The 26,426-nt window shown below is 39.5% G+C and overlaps 1 protein-coding gene across 2 annotated transcripts in view; it reads left to right on the forward strand.

Annotated features, from left to right (window-relative positions):
• ALDH1A2 (aldehyde dehydrogenase 1 family member A2) overlaps positions 1-26,426 on the forward strand; it is an 81,877-nt gene that overhangs the window by 49,199 nt on the left and 6,252 nt on the right. For both annotated transcript variants that reach the window (XM_027777114.2, XM_005230611.3), the window contains 9 exons: positions 1,261-1,390; positions 7,269-7,330; positions 10,071-10,199; positions 10,333-10,446; positions 19,783-19,885; positions 22,729-22,913; positions 23,639-23,803; positions 24,251-24,408; positions 25,199-25,273. In XM_027777114.2, coding sequence (XP_027632915.2) covers positions 1,261-1,390; positions 7,269-7,330; positions 10,071-10,199; positions 10,333-10,446; positions 19,783-19,885; positions 22,729-22,913; positions 23,639-23,803; positions 24,251-24,408; positions 25,199-25,273 — 1,121 coding nt within the window. The remainder of the gene's footprint in view (positions 1-1,260; positions 1,391-7,268; positions 7,331-10,070; positions 10,200-10,332; positions 10,447-19,782; positions 19,886-22,728; positions 22,914-23,638; positions 23,804-24,250; positions 24,409-25,198; positions 25,274-26,426) is intronic.

Genomic DNA, 26,426 nt, shown 5'->3' on the forward strand with positions numbered 1-26,426 from the left:
CTTACTGACACTCAACTGGTAACATGAATTCTGGGTACTGCACTGTTTTGTTCCCGTAAGAAGCCATCTAAACGGTGGCATTGTTAATGTTGTTTTCCGCATGTCAAATGCTTTGAACTAAGCTGGTGAACATCTTAATTCCAGCTTTGTCAACACTTAAATCATCTTACCACCAGTGTATACTGTAAAATCACCACAGGGAGAAGGAAGTGCACAGCAAATCAAGTTTATTCTGCCTGTCATTTGATTTTTATTTCTAGAGCCAAGTTCTTTACTGAATTGCACTGCAGGCAATGCCATTAATTGCTCTTGGGGATATAAGTCAGTGCAGAATTAGGCCTCCATTCTTCTCTATAGAAACTCATTTGATGGTTGGTGTGTTACACATGGGCGTATTTTGCCCGTTCTTAATGATTTCTATTAGACAGCTATTGAGAATGAGTTAAGCTACTCAACATCTTAGGATATTTTATTGGATTCTTTTCGCTAAATGATCTCAGGAACCCCTAAGAGGATAGCTTATAAGATACTTTAAAAATAGGAATATTAACTTAAAAATAAGGACATTAGCTCGTTAATTTATGAGCTTCCCTAGAGGAGAGTTTGTTTATTTGATGGCAATAAATAAACTGGCTGTACAGTATAGATATCTCAGGCCTCAGCAGGAGTCTTGGCAGCCATATAGAGAAATTTTTATATTCACATCAATTATATGAAGAGGGATATGTCCATTCTTCTCTTTGCAGATTCAGATCATTAATATGGGGTTAAAAGGAGCCCCTTCTCAGCTGTTATCATTAACATAACAGAACCGAGTTTGACAGGCATTTTTATCTTGGCTCCTGATTAAAGCAATTTAGCATTTATATATCTGGACCAAACACAGTGGCTATTAGGTCCAAAATACACACAGGCACATGTACATGCATGTGGATACACACGCAAACCCACAAGACACACAGACACACACACATAAACACACACTCACGCACTCTTCTTAAAATCATAGTAATTCCAGAATACTCCAGAAGGAACCAGATTTTTTTTAAGGAAAATTCTTTTTGTTCACATTTGCAAAAAGGACCAGGTAGTTGTTCTGAATCTTCTAGGCTAAGACTATGCCAAGGCATAACCAATAATGGTTGGTCTTCATTAAAATCTTTGTCGTGATTGAAGAGCTGTTATTGCAGTGAATTATTAACTACAATAGTCTAAAAATGCTACTGTACTTATATCTCTTTAATTTTTCTTGTCCTCTAGACTATGGAATCACTGAACAGTGGCAAACCTTTCTTGCAAGCTTTCTATGTTGATCTTCAGGGAGTCATAAAAACCCTGAGGTATTATGCCGGTTGGGCGGACAAAATCCATGGAATGACCATTCCTGTAGGTAAGGAGGATCAAAGCAGAGGTATGCACCTAATCATTCTCATGGCCAAATGGCTTAATAGATTACAGCTTTGTGAAAGATGGAAGAGAACCTTGTTTTGGTCTCATAGTGTGTAGCATGTTGCTGAAGCAGATGTTTAAAAGTTAGCAAGGGCTGGACAAGACAGTTTGCTATTGTTCTGCCCTGCGAGCACATCCCAAAGAGTGTTTTGTTTCTCTTGCATGTGTCCATCTGAGAAGGAGATGGCTCAATACCTACATTTAAATATTATTATACTTATAAAAAAGGATGCAGTATAAGCCTGACAAATACCTTGTAACACATGAAAATAGTGTTAGCTGCCTCTTTAAGAAATGGTAGCCTTGTGTCTGTATCTTTTTTTATATACGTCTTCTTACTGCCTATGAAAATCATTTTACTTTGGATTAACACTGGATCCAAATTCGTGCATACTTTTGAGAGAGTTTGCAATGTTACTACAGAGAACTGTACACACTCATCAGATAATTTTGTTATACATGCTTCTTCAAATTATTCAGTGGGATGCATTTTATATTGTAAGTATGAGATACATCTTTATGAGTGCTAGAAAATTAGGTACTCTGCTCTTATTTTCTGCTAAAGAGACAAGAAAAGAAAAAATCCTTATTATTATTTTTATTTAACAAGTCTCTTCCTCCTGCCTCTCCCTCCTAGCTGTTTAGCAAATACAGGCTGCATTTTCTGTTATGAACATACTCATTTTCAGTCTGGACTGCATGTACCAACTTCTATAATTATGTAAAATGGCACATGATGGCAAAGAATGATTTTATGCAGGTGCAGTCATTAAGATGAATGTACTCATCTTCTACCCGCATAAAATAAATCTTTGGAAAATCAGTAAGGAAAACAAACATTTAGTCTATGGATTTGTTTTGGATTCACAGTGTGCCCTGTTCATTACACACGTGTGTTTGTTACACTTTACTGAAGAGACCAGGAAGGCACACTCACCAGGAAATGAATTTCACTGTTGCCCATCTATATCCATAAAATTGCATAATGTAACACAGTACCTGCAGTACACTAGCTTGCCTCTATACAGCAAAGCACAAAATGACCAGTTAGTCAAGCAGATAAATTGAAAATTTCGCCCAAAATTTTCAGGAGCAAAACAGATCACATAACTCTTTATCGCAGTGTTACTCATTGTGGTTTTTCAGCTTATTAAAATTGCAGTGTGCACTGACTAACGTTTATCAACACTAGTATATTTTCACCAAAGAAATTACAATATTGGTATTTAAGGTGTAGACTCCCCTGTAAGGACTCCTGAAGATTTGCACAGTCATTTAGGCTGAGATTCATAAATCCTGGTTTTGCTGCATGCACTTCACTTTTAAACATGCATACCATAAATTCATATATTCAGCAGATTTCCTGTTCCCTAATCTCTTTCTCCCTGGTCAGTGAATGCCTCCTTCTCACTTGTTAGCCCAGCAGGTACACAGAATTTTGGTCAGTCACCAAAAAGCATTGCCAGGTTAAGAGGAATAAAAATCCTCTGCTTATTCTTGTCCTCAAGGAGTGTACCAGATGAAAACCCTGATTTTTTCAGGAAGGTGGGTTACACTGGGGGAGAGGAAGGCACATTTTCAGCATCCTTCTTAAATGCAAACTTCAGTCCTAACAAACACAGTTATCAGTAGTGCAGAATCCCAAGTCCATTCACAGATTTTCAGGGCACCAGTTCTTCCTCTTGGTTTAATGCTCCTCTATTCCTCTAGTGTCACACCATAAATTTGTCATTCTCATAAAGCTATTTTAGAGCAAGGCCACTGTTAAACAATGGTGCTCTTTACATTCATTTATCATCAGCTCATCAAAAGAAACCAAACAAGATGACAAAACCAAAATAAAAACCCTATTAAATCTCCTTGTCTTTCTGTTCAGTAAGTTAGTAAATCTGAAACCTCTCAATCTTTTATCTGTTTCTGCTGAGGTTTTCCTCTAAAATAAAAATAGGCAAGTGACAGACAAGTAGAAGAAGAACAGTGCATTTTACAGTCACATTCCTTTTGGTCACAGAGCTGCTAAAATCTTCAGACTGCCCTTTCCTTGCTGACATGCGTAAAGCCTTAATGATTTAATCTAAAACAGAATGAGGCTAGACTAGAAACTGTTAAACTAATAAACTTAATGCAAGCAAAAATTGTATCTTTAAATCAATATATGGTATGATACAGCTTAAAGAAACAGCTCGGCTCTCCTCACCCACTTGTTTGCTGTGTCCCGCTATATTAGGCATGTGACTCTATTATGACTGTTATGCAAATAAAATATCTAGGACAGAGACTCCTGATGGAAATCTGAGCAAACACATTTGTGGAAGGTATTGCTATCCCAAAGTGAGATCCCTGGGCTTTCTTTCTGATTAAGAAATAAAGATCTTTGGGCCAGGTGCTAAGCAGCTTCAAATTGATCCAGCTCTATTAGTATCAGTGAGGACTGAATGTCCATTTACATCACCTGAGAATATTAAAAAAAAAAAAACCAAAACCCTTTTAGACTAATTTTTAAGTTGCATGTGGGATCAGATTGTGAGATCCCTCTCAGGCAATGTTCTTCTGGCTGCCAGCTAGTAAAAGGGTAGGAGTAACAATCATCAGCAATAACATCTTAGAATGTGTGATTAGCGCGACTTGTATAAACTAATCTTGAAACTCTAAAATATTTTTAAAGTCTCCTATTTAATTTCTGAGCACGGGGGAGCCTTCTGTGCTCATTGTTCAGAAAAAGGGATTCACTTCATCAATCTTGAGTTATTTTGTCATGGTAACAGCTTATTTTACACTGTGGTCAAGGCGGCTCTTAGACATATCTTTGGCCTGTCCAGAGGCATCTGAAGCACCTGAATAACTTCAAGTCACATACATTCACAAAGATATTGTTAGAAAGCAACCTCAAAAATCAAATCTTAACAGTAAGTCTGTGGATGCTGAACTTTGGAAGTAGGTGTCAAAAAGGGCAGCTGTCTAGAGTCTAGTGGAAGAAAGCAGGGCAAGCAACTCTGCATGGGAGGTATTGCTCTGTGAAATGTTCTGCCTACATTTGGTAGAATTAACCACCATTTGTCTGACTTGGCAAGCAGGTCCAGGTTATCTATAACTTGATGTTATGAAGCACACAGACATGTGGCAGTGATTATGCAGTGACAATCTAAAGTCAGACAGTGCTAACGTAACTGTGTTACTGTTATGTTGTCACCATCCTTCTGGCTGAGAATCCACCTCTCACAGTACTACCGAGTACAAGCTGGTATTTTTAGCTGACTCCTCTATGTGCCTCTTGAACACTAAGACAGTTTTGCCTGTATGTACTTCTCTCTGTTTTGACTTCTACTTTACTTCTGTCTGGTCTGATGATTCTTCCTATGGTCTGTGAACCACTGCTAGCATCCATGAAAGATAACCTAGAAAATCAAACTGATCATCTTGATTTGTGAAACATGTTCTCACCTCCACTGGGAAGTTGTTAGGCATCTAGAAAACGCTGCAATGACATTTTGTCAATGCAGAGCAAACCAACTGGTCAGCTACTTTCTTCCTCCTTTTCCTGATGCAAATCTCATTTTCTCTCTCTCCCTCGCTCCTTTATATCCTCTGCTCTGTCCCTGTCTTGGTTGCAGACTGTGGTTACCTTTCTGGTATTATTCTGCGCCTGGCCCCCAGCTGACATATTAGCTACTCTAGCTCAGGTTTCTACTGAGCAAATCCTGTAAAGTAGATGTACAGAAATAAGCAGACCTGAAAATAAGTTATTTCTAATCAAATTTAAGTTGAAGTCTTTACTTAAACCCAAGAAGCTTTATGGATTAACCCATTTATTGTTACCAGATGTTCAGTACAGGACATTGCAGCAGGTTCCCAAAATGTGCTCTCCGTTGTGAACTTAAGTCTTGCCCTGACATCGGACAAGGCTGGCTGCAGCTCTACACTGAATGGGGTAGAGGCCACAGCTGCCCACATGCCAAGTGCTGGAAAGCACATACCTCTGCCTTGGACAGGGACAATGGGAGCAAAAGCCCTGGCATCTCCCATCCTTGTCCTCCCTTCCTCCATCTGACCATTTGCTATCCTGGCAACTCATGGCCTGTGACTGAGCCTAGGTAACCTTCCCAGCATTTTCACATACTTAGTTGAAATAATTTTTCTAAGTAAAGAGATTCAAGTTTTTCTAGATAACCAAGCACTGCAGGCTAAGGGGCACATTCAGCTCATCCCTTAAGCATAGCTATTCCCTCAGCCATAGCCTCACTAAAAACATTTAACCTAAATCCAGAGGTGGTTTGAGCCTGGGCTAGTTTATACAGCTGCAAGGCTCAATTTTAGGTATGAAAGTGCTGTAAATCTGCTTTGCATAGATGCAGGCCAGGGACACTAACAAAGCTGATGGTTAGACAATACCGTAACTGGTTCTTTAAAAACCAGGTTGATTTTTTTTTTTTTTTAAAAAAAATAAAGGTCATTTCCCTGCTCTTCATCAACTGGGAAGAAACCTACATCGCATCACAGCACGTATAACCTCAGCACTTACTCCCAGACCACAGGCAAGTGCTGAAGCAGCAACAACTGTGCGGCTTTGTGAGAGAGCACAAACTCCACCAGCCCCCATGACAGTCACTTATACCAGCTGTGCAGAATGAACCAGCGCAGAGACCTGCCGCTCTGCTCTGAGCAGGCCAGGCCATGCGAAATGTCCTGCAGACAACAGGCCTGACCCCACATCACAGATCTGTTTATTTCGTGACCTGACTTGGGCTGCCCTGAGCTCAACAGTGCTTTAGTTAAGGACTGCAGATCGAGCGCTATACTTACTTTAACTAATGATACCTCTCACCCGTGGAGATTTTTTGTGATTTTTGTTCATCAAGACCTTAAAAACAATTACCAGATCAGAAAGTTGAGTAATTCCCTTTAGCCTCACACCATCCATATCTGCTGTTTGTGAATATGCAGTCTGCTTTTCGTGCATCTTCATTTGTTAGGATCTTTCTTAGTCCATATTCTTATTTCTGTCAAAATTCCAGTGAGAAAAGCCCATGCTTTCCAAGTTTTTAGTGACTTGGTCCCTTCATGTATTTATTCACCTTTGCCTTGTCCAAAAGGTTTGTGAAAACTGCTCCTATTCTCTGTTGTCTTGTTTTCTAGCTGCATCCAACTATTCCCTGTCAACTGAAACTGCCTCTTTAGCTTGAGGCCATTTCTGATACAGGCCTTGTTCTAAAAGTCAGCTGTACAAGCACGGCTGTATGATGACCCCTGCATTCTCCTTAGCATTGTCTCCTGTAGTAAATCGTGCTCAATTACACATCAATCACAGGCTTCCCCTCTTTGTTCCATACCTACAGATTGTTGTGTATCATTCCATTACTTCAAACTGCCTGTGTCTTCAACGGACGATGAGTGAGATGTATGTTACTCTCTTATTCCCCATCTGCTTGTACATATACCTTTATACTGCTGTGTTCCAGTCATGCCTTTCAGGAAATTGCCTTTGTGACTTTTCCTTCACTTCTCTCACCCTGAAATCAGCAGAGGCCAGTAAGTGGCTTCCTTGCTACTGCCCTTTTTCGTGTGGTACGCTTGTCCTCTTTCTCAAGGAACAAAGCAGGTTACTTTCTGATGGGATGCTTGCTTCCTTTGTTCTACAGAAAGAACAATTAGGTTGCTCCTGAACCTAGGTTTCCCATGCTGGCTCATGAAAAAACATTTCCATGACTTCTTTATTTCTTTTACTGTCATCAAAGGCTGATCCTTAGAGCTTTTTCCCTCCTCTTTTTTTTGTTCTGCCAAGTCAAACTGCACTTGAGAGTAACCATGCTCATCTGTTTCAGATGGAGATTATTTTACGTTTACAAGACACGAACCCATCGGAGTGTGTGGACAGATCATCCCTGTGAGTATCTCTACTAGCGCTTTCTATTTATTTTCATTTGAACCAGCTCTCTTTAAAGACACATAAAACATGGTCCTCAGCTATGTGTGTTTTCCATTACGAAAAAAGCTGAGCTCATATTGTTGACATATCTTTAACAGCCTCCCTGCAAATGCTTATTTGAACATGCTAATAGGGTTTAGGCTCTGTTATTAGGAGTTAAGTTCTCAAGTCATAGAATTCTCATGATTAAAACAAGCAAAGCAAAACACAGTGTTAATATGCTGCCAGTGGTTATGGATGTTCACACAACTTATGGAAAATTGATGCTTTGCTGTGGTAGTCTTTTTATTTATTTAGTTTTTACTGTGATTTAACAGGCTCCTCAGTTCCTGGGAGAATGTGATGCATTTTAATTCCATTCTTTCCTGCTATTTCTTTTACAAGGCTGGAGGAAACTCCAGGAGACATATCATTACAATTAACATTGTGCAGCTAATAAAAGACATGAAATGTTTATTTCATTTGTTGAGAGAGAAACACAGCGTTTCATCAAATCTAGTACTCCCCCTACACCTCAATATACATCCTTAATATACTCTTGCTGAACACTGCATGGGAATTACACGAGAAGCTAACTTTTTCAGAACCAGTAAACTGGCTTTGGCAGAAATTTCAATGGGAGGCTCACATATAGCTATTAAAATATTGTGTGGAAGCTTTTTTCCTTGACAAAGCACTGGGGAACTAATCAGGACATTCTCTGAAATCTTTGTTGATGGGGTTTTTTTTTATTATTTTGTTCATGTTAACCACAAAGCCACTAAACAGCAACACGCAGCAATTCCATTAAAAGAGGAGCAGCCAAAAAAGATTACTTTAACAATGTTAAGCCCTTTTCCCCTATTTATATTTGTTGTTATTTCATGTCTTTGTTAAGGGGTGGCTATTGTGTTTGGCACTCAGTAGAAACTCAAACATGCAAATGACTCCGAGACTGTGGCTATACCTGTCCCACAAACACCTTCACACTCTCCTAACCTGACCCATGAGTGGTCCTTATGAATGAACAATTCCACAGCTCTGTCCTCATTCTTCAGCCAGGCACATGGATAAGCATTTGCAAAATGACAACCCCAACATCTAACTCCAAAGTTGCTGGACATCTCTTAGGCTTGTCTGATTGAGCTTAACTGAGGTGTGTTGATGAAACTTGGCCACGGGCTGAAGATCATGCCAAAAGCAGGATATATTTAGCTTAGATTTGTAAAACTCTTTGTTCGGGATACCAAGCCATCGACCATACTTGTTCATTCTTCCCCAGGTTTGTTCTCCAAAACTTCAACATGGCTGTCATACGCATCTATTCTAACACTGCTGCTAATCTGTTACATATTTCCTCCACAGCTACCAGTCACAGAGTACAGCCCCCGTGCCACTGCATGCACTTAGCCATTACACTAGCAAATATGGTATTACAAAAATAAAATTAAACAGCATGCCTAACACTAAACTCCTCATCCTCTTTCACATCCTAGCTTCCATCAAAACATATGCTCTTTGGCAGCTCTGTAGCATAAACAGGGCTATATACTACCCTATAAAACTCTTCACAGAGCTCTCCTTGCAATACCATTAGAAGTGCAGGCTGTCAGCACACTGTTGGCCCTACAGCTCCCCTCCCAGGTTTATATACTGGAGATGGAATTAAAACATCACTTTGTCTCCGGAGTTTATAAACAACTGAGGGAGTAAAAAATTGGGTGTTCGGTGATGGAAAGACAGTTGTGTATTTTTTCAAGCTAGCCAGGGGCTAGATAGATGTCCATGAGAGTGGCAGCTGATATGCATCAGGCACTAACATGTTCTGGCTAGTGGCTGACTCTTTCTGACTGATATTTTCTATTTTCTTTCCAAAGGAAGTTATTCTATGCATTTATAAGACTGATTGTGCAAATGCAGTTATTTTATTACTATGGCATTTCCACGGAAATCAGCGAGACTATCCACTTAACCTGTTAGGATCAGGCTTTGATACAAAAAAGGCTTGTTACTCTTATCTTTAGCCACAACTTGTTTGTCCACCAAACTAATATAATTTTCTACATCTTCTACTGCAGTTAAATGAAGTTGAAATTAATGATGACACAAAATTTTATATCAGCCAAGAGTGTTTTTCAACTTGTGTTTTACTGTTCTTTTAACATCTTCCAGATAAATGGCTCAGTAAGAAATTTTCAAGAAAATTAAATGCTTTGACCAAGCATTGACATTTATGGTTTTTTTTACTGTAATCCCATCAATTAAGGATTATATACTTTTGAGTATAATTTTTGTATCTATCTTAAAATGTATTCAGGGATAGGAAATTTACATGCAAAAATGCTTCACCATGAACAAACAGTTCTTTCCAAATGTACCAGAAGCAAGAACTATTTGTGATGGGGGAATTAAAAGTGCCAATTGCAATACAGTAAATGAAATAAAAAGTTGTGACTAAAAAAATTAACAGATAACAGAAGATTCTTTTATGAAGACTGTGGGTGGGGGCTGTACTTCTTTCAACAGGAGAGAAAGAACTAAAAGGTCACTGTTGTCGCTTTCTTAATGGCAGTAATTAAAAAAAAATCCTTGCTTTGTGCTGGGAAAGATTTATGTTGCAGATCAGCCTGAGAAATAAGTGAGGTAGCAGCTTGACATCTTGAAAACAAAACACCACTGCAATATTTTTCCATCTATCAACTTTTATTTTTTCCTACAGTGGAACTTCCCCCTGCTGATGTTTGCATGGAAGATTGCTCCAGCTCTGTGCTGTGGCAATACAGTAGTTATTAAACCAGCAGAACAAACACCACTCAGCGCTCTCTATATGGGAGCCCTCATCAAGGAGGTAAGAATAATTGGCAGAAGTAATGTCTCTGTCTCTCCTTGTGGGGGAAGGAACTACTAGCACATGCCTAGTTTAACGTGCTCTATCAGTTTTCATAAATCATGCTTCCCTTCATTCATTCCTATTTTTACAGGCTGGGTTTCCACCAGGAGTTGTCAATATTTTGCCAGGATTTGGTCCAATTGTTGGTGCGGCCATAGCATCTCATGTTGGCATCGATAAAATTGCTTTTACTGGATCCACTGAGGTAAGAGGATTCATGGATACGTTACTGTAAAATGTGAGTAAATACTTACGGAGATAGTAGTAAGCCCTCGTGCTACATTTCTCAATGTCACTGAGTAAAAGGGCTACATTTAAATCAGTGGTCTGTCCTTCCCAACTAAAGGGAAGTATGTACTGCAGTACTTCTAAAGCAGAAATGGCTCCTTTCCTCCAGCCCCTGCTGTGCTCAGCACCTCAGCACAGGAGATATGCCTGGAAAAATATTGCTGGGATTTCCTGTGGGCTTATGAGGATGTGAATCACATGCAAGTAGGCAGAACATCCCATGTATATCACAGCACACATAAATGCTGCTTTAGCATCCATAATTTGTGTATCTTGGCGTACTTAGGGGAAAAGGGGAGATGACGGGGGCAAACTGGGGCAAATGTACTTCAATTTTGGTGTTGCATTCAAATATATTGAGGAGGAAGTCTAAAAAGGAAGGAGTGCAGGGAGAAAAGGAGACTGTCCAAGGTGTCTGTTCCCAAAATGATGGGAAGAAGCTGGCCAGAAGATGAAGGGAGTCAGTTGTCTAATGGATGCCAAAATGTCTCGCTATGAGTCTATAATGCAGATGTTACAGAGGAGGTTCAGTCTGAAGATGAAGGCTGTAATCTACAGAAAGTGTAACGAATGCCTCAAAATTCAGATCGTTTCTTGCTCTCAAACATGTGCAAAGCCGGCTGTTATCAGGGTTGGGGTGGGGATGATAGAGGTACTCCAGACTGAAGTCACAGGAGAAGGGGCCTTATCTCATCGTCTGAAGGCAGACAGAAAGGAATCTCAGTGGGAGTTTCAGGGCTGGTTATATTTAGAGAGTGCTAAACCCGACCCTTTTCAATTCAAAATCTGACAAACTATTGTATGGGGGGAGCTAAACCCCAGGGATCCTGTCTGTCTTTGATATGTTCGACTCCCACTCATGGCAGTGGGAGGCTTTATGCATCCCAGGGATACTGCTCTCCACAGTGAGTCAATTTGTTTTTGATTTAGGTTGATAAATTCACTGACCAAGCAGCCCTACTAGATATGTGTGGGTATCTCCCTGGTGGGCCCAGGGATTGCAGAGACCAGCTCAATTATTTCAAATAAATTATTCTGGTGGATTTATCCTGTAATCGAGTTTGGAAGTCACCATACATGAGCTTAAATTACCAGTAAAGCACAGATGCAGTCGCATGCCTAATTTGCACACACACAGTTGTTCTGCAATTACTATATGCCTGTACATTATTTTTTTCCTGGCAATTTTAGATTGTAATATACACAGGTTACATTCTAAGTCGATGGCAACATCAGATTTCAGAGTATTCTATGGAATTAGCCTAGTTGTTACATCTCCTGTAACCAATTTATATTAGCATCCTGGAATATTGAAAACTTCAATATGAGCTGATTACCCCCCATAAATTAAGTTGAAACAATTGTTTTCATAAAGATATGTGGTCTCTGTTTAAGATAAATATTCTATTATACAGGATGTTGCACTGTTTGGAGGAGGAAAAATACAGATGGGTTAGGTTTCAAAGTTGTCTTTTGTAGCCAAAATAAATTTTTATTGTAGTTCCAGACAGCTTTAGTTTTAATAGGCGTTTAAACTCAAAAGCTGTGGGTTTTATACTAACTCAGTGCCTACCTTTAAAAGCCTTACTAATAGGAAGTGAAAAGCATTACAGAGATGAAAAAGCAATTCTCTAAGAACCTAAAGCAAGAACAGATGGAACGTTTTAATGCAGAGTTAGTGTAAACTATTCCATATTGTTTCTGATTTCCTGTAACACTGAATTTTTGTAACAGCAAGTCAACATTGTAACATTTTAAGCACAATGCTGTGATATGAGCTGTACTATAGAATCTTTGACTTCTCCAAACCAGATTTCAATTTCTAATGAAATAACAATGGAAATATTTTGTCTCTCTGGTCTTGTCTGAGGCATGTCAACTGTACACTCCAGTGATGTGGATTTCCAATAGCCATCAGATACATAAACACTACGATATTAACTTCTATTCCCCCATTTCATCCAGGTGCTAGTTAAGGCAGTTAATACTTTCAACTTGAGCAAGTTAATGATGAAACCTATCAGTACAAAAGGAAGGATCTTCGAGTTTATATGTTGGAAGCACAGGTTTTTCTCAAGTTCTCACCATGAGGTTCTTGTGGAAAAAAGTATACATTCTTTACCTTTGAAGTATATACTTATGGCTAAGGAAAACTCCCCATTTGCCTGTAAATATCACAAAACTCAGGCTACTACTATCTATTTCCTGTAAAGTTTTTTTTTTTTTAAGGCAGAAAACAGGCTACCCTTCCTACAAAAAAAAATAATACTGTTTCCCAAAATCTGTAGAACCCAATCCATAGAAACATGAGCCAAAAGGCCAAGTTCATGACCTTAAATCAATAAAGCCTGACATAGCCACACTAAAGATCGATCCAGCCTAGCACCTTATCTTGCAACATGACCAGTAACAGATGCTTATAGAAGAAGAGAGCATGTGTAGAGTGATCTTTCCTGGCTGTAGCCTCACAGCTTCTGGTAATCAACAATTTAAAGACTTCCTGAGCCTGAAGGTGCATGTGGACAATTGTATTTAATAGCAACCAATGGCCTTGTCATCCATGCATCAATCCCATACCTCTTGAAACTCCTGACTATATTGAGGCCTCAAGCCCATGTCTACGCAACGAAAACACATAAATGACTGAATTTACAACACTGACTTCCAATTTATGATGCTGGTCCAGTCTGCACTATTTCTCTTCTGTTTCTTAGATTCTGTAGTGCTTTGAAAATTGTTTAAAGTACTACTGTTTACTCCTCATACACTCCCCCACAAATAATGTATGAAAAAACATAAGGAGCTCTTTTCCTTTGGTACCATTACTGTTTGATTCCACTTCTCTCCCTCTTTCCTTCTAACTCCTCCTTTTATGGGTTAGCTCACGCACACCAAGAGTAGTGTGACAATTCTTTTATCGCTTTGCCTGCCTGCTTCTTATGAAACACCCTCCCATTGACACCACCTCACCCAGTCCCCCAGTGCACGGCTCTCAAAACTCTTCCCTCTACAGCTCACTAAAAAGAGTTCTGCAGATGCTCGGCAGGCTATGAATTTCACTTTGACAACTGTCACACTGAAAGAAAGAAAATCATACTGAGTACGAAAGCAAGCCTAAAAATATTGTACCTTCTTGGATTCCAGCAGCTTTCCTGGCTTCTCTGCTTGCTTTGGTTCATACTCTTCAGCAGCTTGTTTGATATGGGCATTTTAACAAAAATGTTTATTTTTACTGTGTTGTTTTCAGTGAACCAGGGCTAAGCCATGATCCTCCTTAATTACAGCAATCTCCTCTCAGGCTTCACTGACACATTTTTTCCTCATCTTCCGCAATCAGATGAAACTGAAACTGCCAAAACCAATCTTTCTTCCAGTCAATCTGACCACATCAACACTTGCTCCTAGCCCTTTCCTACCTCTCCTTGAAAGCCCATAATCAATTTAAATATCTCATTACATCTTACTGTATTTCTCCTTGATCCTTCTGGTTTCTAGCTGTAGGTGAAACTCTCACTCACCAGGACCTTGGGAGTGGTTCTCTAAAGCTCAGCTATCTCCCACACTATCCCAGCTGTTCACGGTACATGCCCTTTCCCTTTTACTTTGCCTTAGTTTCTTCACTGTTCCATGTCTTCCTGTCTATTTGAGTTTCTTTGAAAAGATATGGGGAACAATTTAATTAAAATAAAACTCAGTCATTTATATTTTCTGGGCTTAAGTACAGATCCAAACTCAGGATGTCTGGCTTACCCATGTGTCTGCTGTTGGGCTGCAGAGCTCAGAAGTATGGGAGAGGTTATATATAAGTCTCTTCCCCAGTCAAATGAACAGCAGACTGACTTTATTTCCAAGAGAAGTGCTGCCGAGGGGACCATTTTTACACATATCAGAAATGCAGAAAGGGTCTTTGTATTACCTTCTTATTTCCTGAAAGAACTTTTGCTAAGTAGCAAAGGTAAGAGGCCTTCAAATAGCAGAGAAAAGCAGCCATCAGAAACTGCTTTACTCTTCATTTGCCTTTATTTCCACTCAGATCTGTGCATTCACTTACAGGTTTTGCAAATACAGCCCTATTGACTGCTGTGAGCTGTCTGGCCATGTCTCTATATGTACACCCATCTAAATGGGAACTGTGTACTTGTAGGTTCCTGGTGCACATGGAATAGTTGGGTTTAGTATGTTCTGGGCTTAAGATCAGAGATGATTATGGGGAGCAAGAAGTTAAACATTTAAAATATATGCAATTAAAGCAGTGGCTGCCTGAGAAACTGTATTTTGCTTGTTGCCAAAGTTTAATGAGTTCTAATAACTTCTGTTCAAAAACAAATGTTACCTCCAAATCCGAGTAGCTTACAACTCTCTCCAGTTGTTAAATGCTCTCTAGATGACAATTATAGATAGCACACAAAACATTTGAAGCCCTGGCCAGCAAGAAATGTATCCTAAGTGGCTGGTTTCCACTTTGTTCAAACCATGACCCATTAAAATGCAGACAGATTAAAGATAGGATTCAGGTCTGTGTTCATGCAGTTCTGTAGAGTAACCCAAATAAATATCCGACAAATTGGTTTGGATGCCTGTGTAAACAAAAGGTCTATAAACAACTGCAATAAACCCCAGCAAAAGAGTCTGCATTTTGCTTGGCAGAATGTTTTCTTTATGCACTTAGATTAACAAACCATGATCTCATCATTAGTCAACAAGATACTAGAGACCATCAAAGCAAACTACAGGAGAGTCAAGATTGATTCATGCCAAACAAATGTTTGTAGCTAACAGCTGTATTACCACTGATTCTAATTTACTCAGCAGGATTCTCCTTTCATTTCTGAAGTGAGATGAATGTCACAGTGCATGATGTAGACAGAATGTCTACCTACTGCAACAGCAATGAGTTGTGTCAGCTCTCCTGGCTCACACAACCTCTTGCTGGGTTTGGCTATCATGAAGAATTACATCCTGGCATTTTCTACCTTAGCAACAAGAATCCTAAAGATGATTTGACCGGTTCCGAGAAGTGTTACACACATGCACTGTTCAATATAAGGAGGATTTAGGGAGGCTACATTATCATTCATTCCTGCTTCTGCTGAATCTTTTTGATCATATCTTGGACAGCTTGTGCCTCCTGAATGAAAAGTAGTTGTTTCCGTTTTCCTTCCTTGGTGGTTTTGGTGAAACTTAGGGAGCTGTCCTTGGGCAACTCTTTGCCTATAGAAGATACATGTCAAGAGGATTTGCCTGCTTAAAACTGAAAAAACAGGGTGGCGTATCAGCCCTGTCAAAGTTAACAAGAGTTTAGCCACTGACTTCCATGGGGCTAGGATTTGACCCGAGGAACAAATAAGCCATTTATAGCTTAGGATTCTCTCCAGGAATTTCTGTTTGGGATTGCTTTTTTACTTGTGCTGCACTATTCACTGTGTTCTTTTCAGGGCTGCTCCTCACACAGAGCATTGTACAGTTAAATAAAGCTGCTCTTCTTCATATCAATATTTCAAAATTCCCTTGTCTTAGCTGAAGACACACCCTGAACATGCCATGCGGTCTTAAAATGTTTCTCAGAAAGATTTTACATACAATCTTGAATTTTTAAAAAATGAGACAAAGCAAGCAGCGACATGGGTTTGAAGGTTTTGCCGAAACACTGACATCCAGTGCTTCAATAGCTGGAGAGAGAAAACTGCAATTCCAGAACACACAGAAAATTTCTGTCTGATCATACTATCTCCCCAAACTTAATCAATCTCTTGTAACTTAAAACACTTACTGTTCTTCAGATATTCTCTCAATATCCCAAAAAAAGTTTAATAGCAAAGACAGGCAGCCCAGTTACTTAAAAAGCCTAAGTAACTGAAGATGTATGTCTCCTCTATCAATTTTTGCCCTGTTCATTCAATCTTTTAATCTACATAGCTTCCTGTGCAGTCTTACCTTCACAGTCTTGTCTGTGGCAGTGTGCTAGAAAATCAGCTGCTATTCAGCTAGACTGCCGTTCCCCTACATTGAGGTGCTCCCTAACGACTTAACATGTATCTGCGATCAAAGGAAGGTTCAGAGCAGAGAAGCAGCCAGACATTCTGATGGAGCTGTAGAGAAACTATCACAAATCTTGCAGGTTTGCTTTTGACTCATGAGACTTCCAGTGCTTTAACAGTAACAGATAAACCCACCTGTACCATTTAGAAACATTGATTTCTGTCTGAGAACAGAAAATTAAAAGAACACGAAGGGCAACAGACGTTTTTGAATTTCTGCACAAAGTACTTAATATCTGACTAAAAGCCTCCTCCTGAAAGAGACATTAAACTTCCAAACACAGAAGGCATAATAAGGAACAATCAAATGTTTTATATCACGATACACTCTCATTACCTAACGTCACACAGCTCACAGTCCAGAAACAAGACCCTTCCAGGACTGTTCTCCAAACAGCTTTTTTTGCACAGGAATCCTGTAAAATGCTTCTTTAATCTTTTTTGTTGTTGTTGTTCTGAATAACAAACTGTTTTCTTTGAGATGGGCCAAATTACATCTGCCTCACCCTCCATGCAGCTTACAAGGTTATGGTACTTCACAAGCTATCCAGGGATACCTCTGATATCAATCTTGAAGCCTATTCAAAACAAGGATGGGGAGTCAGGGCTTTCTCTGCCAACATTCCTGCTGAATAATCGCACAGCTCCATTATCTGTGGGGGAGTCCTCTCTTCCAGTGTTCCCTCGCAAGGCTGTACTGCCTATTGGGAGCTCACAGATATAGCTGACAGACACCACAGGAAATGCATGTACTGAAAGACTGTACAGATTGCAACACTATCACTTATCCTTTTCATGCTGTCTTGCTCCATAAAGAGGAGGGTCAGCCACAAAAGGCTGCCTTTGTCACTAAACAATCACAGCGTTGGTGCCTTCCCTGAGACTTCTCTCAACCTGTAAGTGCATAGGGCACAACAGGAGGACAGTGAACAAAAATGCTGAGCAGCATGAGCCCTGCCATCCTGATGTCTACACTGATTTCTAACAGGAAGGACATAGTGAAGCTGTCTGTTAAGTTTATACTTGGAAACTTGACAACCACCCCCCTGTAGTAACAATACTCTGGACCATACTTTTCCAAACAAACACCATTGTCTCTATGCCCTTTGGACTTTAGTATTTGCCATATACATCATACTTGGACTTGCATATTTGTCAATCGTTTTTTTGCACAGAAACTTTTCAAAATCTTTACTTGCATGGACAAAAGAGTTATGATATTAAAGTGGTAGAACGGAAGGTGGAGAGATGGTGGACACATTGCTCTAGCTTCCTCAGTCTGTTCTGCTCCGTGATTTTTTGAGGGGAGATAGGTGGTGGTTGTTCTTGGAGAGAGAGAGGTTCAAGGTAGTGAGGGTGTGAATGGCATTGGCTGGCACTGGCTATAAACACAGCACTCTCACTGGTTTCCAGTGCACATTTTCAGCACAGTTTGAGGTTGGAATTTCCAGATGATGTGCTCGATGTTTGTGGTGGGGGTGGAGGGCAGAAAGGATCTTTCTTTTTCATGTTCACTTCTGGCTGTCAGTCAAACATAGCAATAAAATCAGCTCCAATTAAGGGGATATGCAAGGAATTTCATGATAATGTCAACACTCCATTCCATCAATACAGGGGTAAAGAAAAGCAGCTAATTTATTGTTTTTTTTAAAAAAAAGAAATAACCTCAGTCACACTCAACTGTGGTATCACCAGATAAACAGTTAATCACAAAGGTACATGAAGTGGTTGACAATTCCTTCGTTATCCTGTGGGGGTTTTGCTTTGTTTTTTCTGTGGGGGCCCTGGTTTCTGTTTCATTTGCTTTTTGATTACTCCAGTGCTGACTTAACTTTCTCCAGCAGACTGCCTTCAGTTCTCTGAAAGGTTCAGCTTCTCATCCATTAACCCTTTACTGCAGGGAATCTCACTCACCTGATCTTAGAAATAGAAAACAGCTAGAAGAGACCAGAGTACTACACGGAGAAAAAAGTCCAGCTCTGGACCCACTCCCATCTCTTCACATCTAATTTTCTGTGTGACCTTAAAAGAATGTCCCAGTTAAAAGAAAAGATTCTCAAGCTTCTCAGTATTCAATGGATACTTTTAATCCTGTGTTTCACCATGTAGAGGCCTAAACCTACCTGTGATTACTTCCTTAGCTGGCAAAATGGCATAGTTACACTGCAAGTTTAGAATTTGATCTATTTTGGGTTCATTGATCCAAGGAGGAGAGAATTTCCAGGGTGCACAGCTGCCTCTCCAACTGTACCAATGTGGAAACATGTCAAATATATAGCTGTTGGATTGCTACTCTGTTCAGTCTACCCTCATATCCCTTGGTGAGATCCGCAATTTGCAGCTGCTCCAGCCACAGGGCTGCATTCTGCTCCAGCTGACCCCACAATCTACAAAGACATTTTGGGGGTGCTTTTGACCTCCTCAACCCATATTAAGATTATCTGTGGTGCAGCTGAGTGTCAGGTCTGGGATGGTGCTTTTGTAATGTCTTGCTGTACTTGGTATTCTGCTATGTTCTGTTATCCTGCAGAAAAGGCTGATGATTTCATCAGAATTTGTCATATGCTGATCATGATTTCATGGTCAAATTACTTAAACCTTTGGGCACTGAAAACTGTATTTTGAGGAGAAAAATATGACCTCCTATAGTCAAACAGGTTGGCTAGCAGTTTAGTAATTGTAAGTAGTAAGAGTAGAATAAATTCTAAAAGCTGTGATCATCCAGGGTAACTAATACCTAGACTATATAAAGAAGTATGATAGCAGTTACTACTAATGAATAGTAATAAGCTTAATACATGCTTAATACATGTTCACATATCAGATCTATACTTTTCCACTAAAAAATTATGTAATTAAACCTCTTAATAATCTCAAACCTTGTGAACATACCACTAGTTTGGATGGAAGTAATTGTAGTTACACCAATTTCAGAGTTTTAATTCAGCCCTCATAAAGCACCCTAAACGAAAGCCCCAAGCATGTTTAGCATAGGTACAAATGGGTGAAGGGTACAAACACTTTGTGCTGTGCCTTATCCCTTCTCAATTGCTAGAAAAAAAACCTGGAAAGCTGTCCACTGCTGATGAGAATCCGTTTGGATTGAAGAACCTGCTGGATTATATAAAGCTCTGTTCCAGTGATAGCCAACTTTGACTGTTAAAGTGAACTGTATGACTACATTCCCTGTAAAATGTGTCTCCATTTCCTTTCAGGTTGGGAAGCTGATCCAAGAAGCAGCTGGAAGGAGTAATTTGAAGAGAGTTACACTGGAGCTGGGTGGGAAAAGCCCAAACATTATTTTTGCAGATGCTGATTGTAAGTCAGCATTTCCATATTTTTCTTAAAAACATGTTTATGTAGTGTCTTTTTTTTTCTTGCTTTTTTTTTTTTTTTTTTTTTTAATTTTAGGGCATATCTGTCACACAAAGTGAAATGGACCAATATAGCTGTATCTAATCGCACTTTCTAATCTTACAGAAGCAGCCTAACTTTATATGTTTACAAAAAGACAACATTTGAACCCACACCCATTCACAGACAACAAGAAAACAAAAAAGTTATAACCACGCATACAGAATTGTCATCCTAAATTCTCAGCAAGGTGGTTTAGTGCTTTAAATCTGGAAATTCTGTTATTTTTTTGCTTCACAGTGATTATAAAAAGGGAGGGCTTTAATTTACACTTGAGTTGCTCATCTAGTCAGTGCGGTATTCCTTTGTTAAGCTGTTTTGATAGTAGCTACAAACGGAGATTGTTCTATTTTTTTAATTTTCACAATTGAAGAATTGTGTATTGAAATATTCTCATTGCCACTGTCAGCAGGGAGCTGAAGATTTTGGCAGCTGGATGACGTGCAGCTGAGATTTTTGGCACCTGAGAAGGTACAGGACACCCGTTTAGGACAGGATAAAAACACAAAACGAAGTTTCTGCTGAAATTATCAGCAACAAAATAGTTAAAAATGTTGATATCTAAATTGTCAGCAGGAGGTTTTGAAGTTAACACCCCATTAAGATGAATGGGACAGTTCACACCTTGCTTTGAGCTATTGTTTCAGGCTTTGTGCAGGCACACTGTACTCAATGCATTTTCTGGGAACTTTGTAACCCAAATAAATAGACATGTAAGGATTTGGTCTTTTAATTTAAAAGAGGAAAGTGAATAGAAAAATGATTCTGAATAGCATGAACTACAAAAGTTGGTTACAATTCTATATGTGTTTTCAAAACTTACTGATGTCTGAAAGACTAGGGAAAGCTTGAGAACTTTCAGCAGCTTTTCTACATAGAAACGTTTTACAAAGTTGGGGGTCTAAGTTACAGCCAGAGTCATCCCAGTAAGCTAGAAAGGCTCCTGTCAACTGGAGCCAGATGCAGATGTTACAGCCTTCTACCCCAGCTACTCATCTCCATCTCTCACCAGAAATCATCACATCTCAAATGTCCCTAATGTACTAACTCAGACTGGATCACCTGAACACTTCTACTAGAGTAATATATGCTGGGGGCAGCCTGCGTTACGGCCTTGCGCAGGGGAAAGACAGATGCTCCCAGCTGCCACACAGAGCTGTAGTTTATCTGTGACTTGCTGTACCTACCAAATAGGGTTGAGGACGTGGGGAGAAGTTACTGGCAACAGGGGAATAACAGGGTACAGAGGAGAGAGCACAGTCTTCTTCAGGAGGTCTGTTCTACAGTGTATCATACTAAAGCTCTCTGGCCCTCCCGTAATTACAACCACTAGCACCTGACCTGAGACTCAGACTTCAAAGAACAGCAGCCGATTTGCTCACCATTCCAAAGGAGCTGTTTGTTGTTTGAGGAACACTGTGTGCCAAAAGTTAGCAGAAAGCATCACAAAGCTGTTGAAAGTGCACCAAAAAACCAAAGAAGAATGGTTAGAGCCCCTCATGGTGAAAAACTGCATTAACAATAGAGGAAGAAACATCAGTTAATCAGTTCTATCCACCAGTGTTTTCAATCTCCATGGAGCTGCCTGGGAAAATTTGAATGTGGTTCAGGGAATAGCCTGTATTTACTTTTTTTTTCTAGACCATGCTGAGGGCAGAATAAGGCATTTCTGTTAGATGGAGTTGTCTAGGATGTGCTGAAAGTAAAGCACTGTTGCTTTGCTTATTCCATAAAAGACTAAGCAATGTTCTGAAGTGCTACAGCTGATAACAGAGGTATTATAGTATTGTAGGCCATCACGGTTTAAGGATGAAGTCAATATTCTTGTCTAGTCAGCTATTACGATTTAGCTAATTTAGAGCTAATTTAGCACTGAATGTCTAAATATGACTAGATCCTCTTTCCTGCTTGGATAGTGGATGCATTAGTTGTACCTCCAAGGAAATTAAGAGTAGAAATCAAGGGTTGATTGTTCTATACTTGATCTGTATTTTTAAAGCCTTACCCGGTCACCTGTACAGGCCAAGAAGATGTTTCTGTCTTGCAGAAAAATAATCTGGCTTTTTGGGGAGCATAGGTCTTGCCATTATCAAAGTCAAATTTTCTCAAGTATTTAGTTGGCTATAATTCTCACATATGAAGTATCAAACCAAGTGCAAACTTGGGACCAGAGACAAATTGTCCCCTTCTCTACTGACCCCACTCAAACAGACTTGTGGGCACAACCCACTTCCTAGAGTTTCTTAGGGGTTTTAGTTGATAAATTACATGTTGCTGGCACATAAGACATTGGTGACTCTTGCATACCCTACTCCTAGACTGCTAGAACACTGTCTTGATTTAATTTTTGCAGTGGGATATTAAGCAATATTTTGTGGCTTGTGTCACAAGATGGCATATGGAATGTATTAATTACCGATGGTCCCTACTTTACCTAGATGATGTCTGAAGTCCCAAGTGGTCCCTTGCAATCTAGTGTTTCTCAAACAGTTAAATGGGGAAAAAATAATTTTGACTGTTTGCACAGGGATTATGACACAAAACAAAATCAATCATCTTCATTTATGACCCAACACAACAATAGTATGTTTTGATTTGGCTACTGTTCTATGTTTTTTAACCAAATCCTACTTCTGCTTTGAAGTTTTGGGAATATGGCACTGTGTAATTAATACACATGACACTGGTGCAATAGCAGAAGTGTCTATGATGTTTCAGAGCAACATATGCTGTCTTGGTTTTTTCAGTGGACTATGCTGTGGAACAAGCTCACCAAGGGGTCTTCTTCAATCAAGGTCAATGCTGCACTGCAGGCTCACGGATTTATGTGGAAGAATCAATCTATGAAGAGTTTGTTAGACGAAGCGTAGAACGTGCAAAGAGGAGAGTTGTGGGGAGCCCTTTTGACCCAACTACAGAACAAGGTCCACAGGTAAAGGGACAGTGCTTCAGCTTTACAGTCCCGAAGGTGCCTAGAAGCATTTAAAATTTAAGATGGAGGTCAGTCAGTGCATACTCACTCACAGTCCAGGGTAGCTGACATGATAAACATTTTAAAGATTAAAATTCTATGGGAGCAGATAATCTGTGCAGCTCAGAGGTGTTTCTTGTTAAGTAAAAACTCTCGTCTTAAGTATCTTGCCTCCCAGCTTTAACAGCAATATTCTGATCTTCAGCCCACAAGATACAGCTGTAAACTGTGAGAAGCTCTCAAAAGTCTCTGCGGACACTTAATTTCAAGAACTGTCTACAACTGTATCTGTGCTTGTAGACCACTAGAGAGACAGGAATTCCAAGCAAACGATAGGCAGAGTTAGAAATAGTTCTTTAGAAAATGTTCCTGCCACAAATACCCAGCGGGGCTTATACCATTTTCAGGAAGATAACCTGGGAAAAAAAGTAATGATCTGCTTCATTTGTGCTTATAAACCACATTGCTTAGCAAGAATGTGGGTTGAGCCACATATGTAAGGGGACACATCCTTAAGAAGACCAAACCCTAGGTTACAGTCAGCAGCTATTTGTAGATCTTTTGCATCTCCAGCTCAAGGAGTAGTAAATATAACCATGAGTCTACTCACTGCAACATTACTTGCCTACAAAACCAATTTTGTCAGCACATGGTCTGCAAGTCAAATGGCTTTTCCTCTCTTTCAGATTGATAAGAAACAGTACAACAAGATCTTGGAACTGATTCAAAGTGGCATTACTGAAGGAGCAAAACTTGAATGTGGGGGCAAAGGGCTAGGAAGAAAGGGCTTCTTCATTGAACCTACAGTGTTTTCCAATGTAACAGATGACATGCGGATTGCCAAGGAGGAGGTATTCACTCACACGAGATCATTTTATAATGTGCTCTACATGATTTTTTCTTTTATTTCCTGAGACAAAAGCTTTAAAGTGAAAATTACCTCTCTCTCTCTATATATATTAAAAAAAAAAAAAAAAAAAAGTAAAGCATTCTCAGAATTCCTTATGCACACAGCAATTGACATCAGGTGGGTAATGGCACTCCATTTTTGTCATTGGTTGTAAAGTCTCAGACCTCAAAGAAGAGATAAGGGAAGAATGGATGGGTTCCACTTAGGCAGCTGCTTTGGGAAATTCATAGAGTTTTACAAACAGCTATTATCACTATTAAATGTTGATGTGGGAATTTGTAAAGAGTACAACAGGAGAGAGAAGACAATTTAAAAAAGCAGAATAAACCAGGAATAAAATGCCTCTGAGTGGGCTGGTTTATTAATTAATGATTAATCTTTGTTGCAGATTTTTGGGCCTGTTCAAGAAATACTGAGATTTAAAACCATGGATGAAGTTATAGAGAGAGCCAACAATTCTGATTTTGGGCTGGTAGCTGCTGTCTTTACAAATGACATAAACAAGGCCCTGACAGTCTCTTCAGCAATGCAGGCTGGGACAGTCTGGTAAGGCAGAAGCTATCACACTCCTGCTCTTGGAGATAAAAAGTTTGACTTGTTATCATTTTGGCACCTCAGTTTTACACCCTTTGTCTGAAAAATGTTTATCTAGACCATTCTAGTGCTGAATCACAAACCAAGATACAGAACAGCTGTAGGGAGGCATTGGGACTCTGCTCACTGCGGGTGAATGCTATCGAAAACTGGAAAGTGCCTTGCTTTCCATTAGCATGGCAGCCACGCTGCTGAATGGCATTACTGAAAACAGAGTATAAACAATCTTTTCCGTGGAGCAGGAGTACTGTGAGGTTTCTGCTAAAGGCACAAAGAATCATGTACTTTCTACAAAGTTAGGGAACTGAGGGGACACCTCTCTAGTGCTGAGGAATAGGTAATGCTGCTTCCAGAGTTTAATAGCTTGCAATTTGATATATCAAGCCTGGGTAAACTAAAGATCCATGAAAAATCAGGGAGAAAAAGGACAAATTCAAATCTAATAGCTCTCTGTTATAAACTGGCACTGAGGTTTGTCAGCAGATTTACGAGTTCATTACTGAAGCTGCACCTAAGTGTTCGGTGTCCTCCTCCAGTCCTCACAGGCCAAACCCCATTCTCCTTACGAGTAAGGAGCAGAATGTTTTTGTGGCATTAATGCCTCATTTCTTTTCAACATAAGACGTTTGTTATTACTAAGAGATACACAGTGTCCTTAGCTCCACGAGTTTCAGCCCCTCTCTGAGTTGTCCAAAGGTCTCTCTGACAGCGCTGTTGGACTTAATGCCTCTTCCTGTTACAGGATAAATTGCTACAATGCCTTAAATGCCCAAAGTCCTTTTGGAGGATTCAAAATGTCTGGCAATGGGAGAGAGATGTAAGTATTACACTGCTGTCTAAACTGTTTTCAGCTCTACAACTGAATAATTAGTGACTCCCAGATCAGGAAATATTCCCATCTGAGGATGAGGGCATAACATAAGATGACTGACCATCAATGCCAGTTCTAAATGCAATTGATTTACATGGTAAGATTTTGGGGGTTTGGTGGGGGTTTTTTTGTAATAGCAGAGTAAGTTACTGGAACTCCCTTTTTATTCCAAAAGGAACTGAAAATCTCCAGGTATTTTTCTGAACTTGTAACCTGTGTTTTCTGGGAGTTTTTCTTGGCCATATTAACCAGCACTTTTGCAGAAAAATTCTCTTTTTGGTACTGCTGTGTGCTTGTTGACTGGTTGTTCAAGAGCTGTTTTGCCATATATTTTGTGCCTCTTGCTATTTTTTCCTTTCTTCACTTTTCCCTACATTTATTAATATAGGGGCATCTGAAATTTATTAAAATGTTATCTGTCTCTTCCAGATTCATAAACAATGTTAAATGAAATCAGACCTAGAGAAGGATAGACAAATGTGTTTACATCCCTTTCAAAAAGTCACCTTCCATTACAAAGCTTTCTGTCTTTTCTTATTCCGTTTAGAACTAAGTGCCAAATATTTTGAAATGGAGCTCTATGCTCAAATACTGTCCCATGTACCTAATTTAAAAGTCTTAGCAGTTTTTAATTCTTACTACAATCACAAGGAAGTTTAGCAATTGTATCAGACCCAGATTGGTTACGCATACAAAGGATTCAATTAATTTCTGTGCAGGAGGCATGTATACCAGATATGTCTCACCTAAGCTTTCAAAATAGCTTACGGCTAATGGCAAACTCAGCAGTAAAACTAAAGTAAGGTCAAACTCTTTAAAACTTTAAATATGTTGAAGTATACAACTTGATCTATAAAATAAGCTCTATGTAGTCTGAAATATTTTCCCTCATTAGGGAGTACTTTGAATAACACATTCATACTATTCTCCACATTCATGAGTTATGAGGTGATCTCACACTGGCATAAATATGTCAGCTCATCTAACTCTTATCATTGTGAAAATATTCTAAAACTACTAAGCTCGATAGAGCACATGAGTAACTTGACACCAAGGAGTGACCCCATTGACTTCAGGGAGGTTAACTGTGCAAGCAAAA

Source organism: Falco peregrinus, chromosome 1 (assembly GCF_023634155.1).
Source record: "Falco peregrinus isolate bFalPer1 chromosome 1, bFalPer1.pri, whole genome shotgun sequence".
NCBI lineage: Eukaryota > Metazoa > Chordata > Aves > Falconiformes > Falconidae > Falco > Falco peregrinus.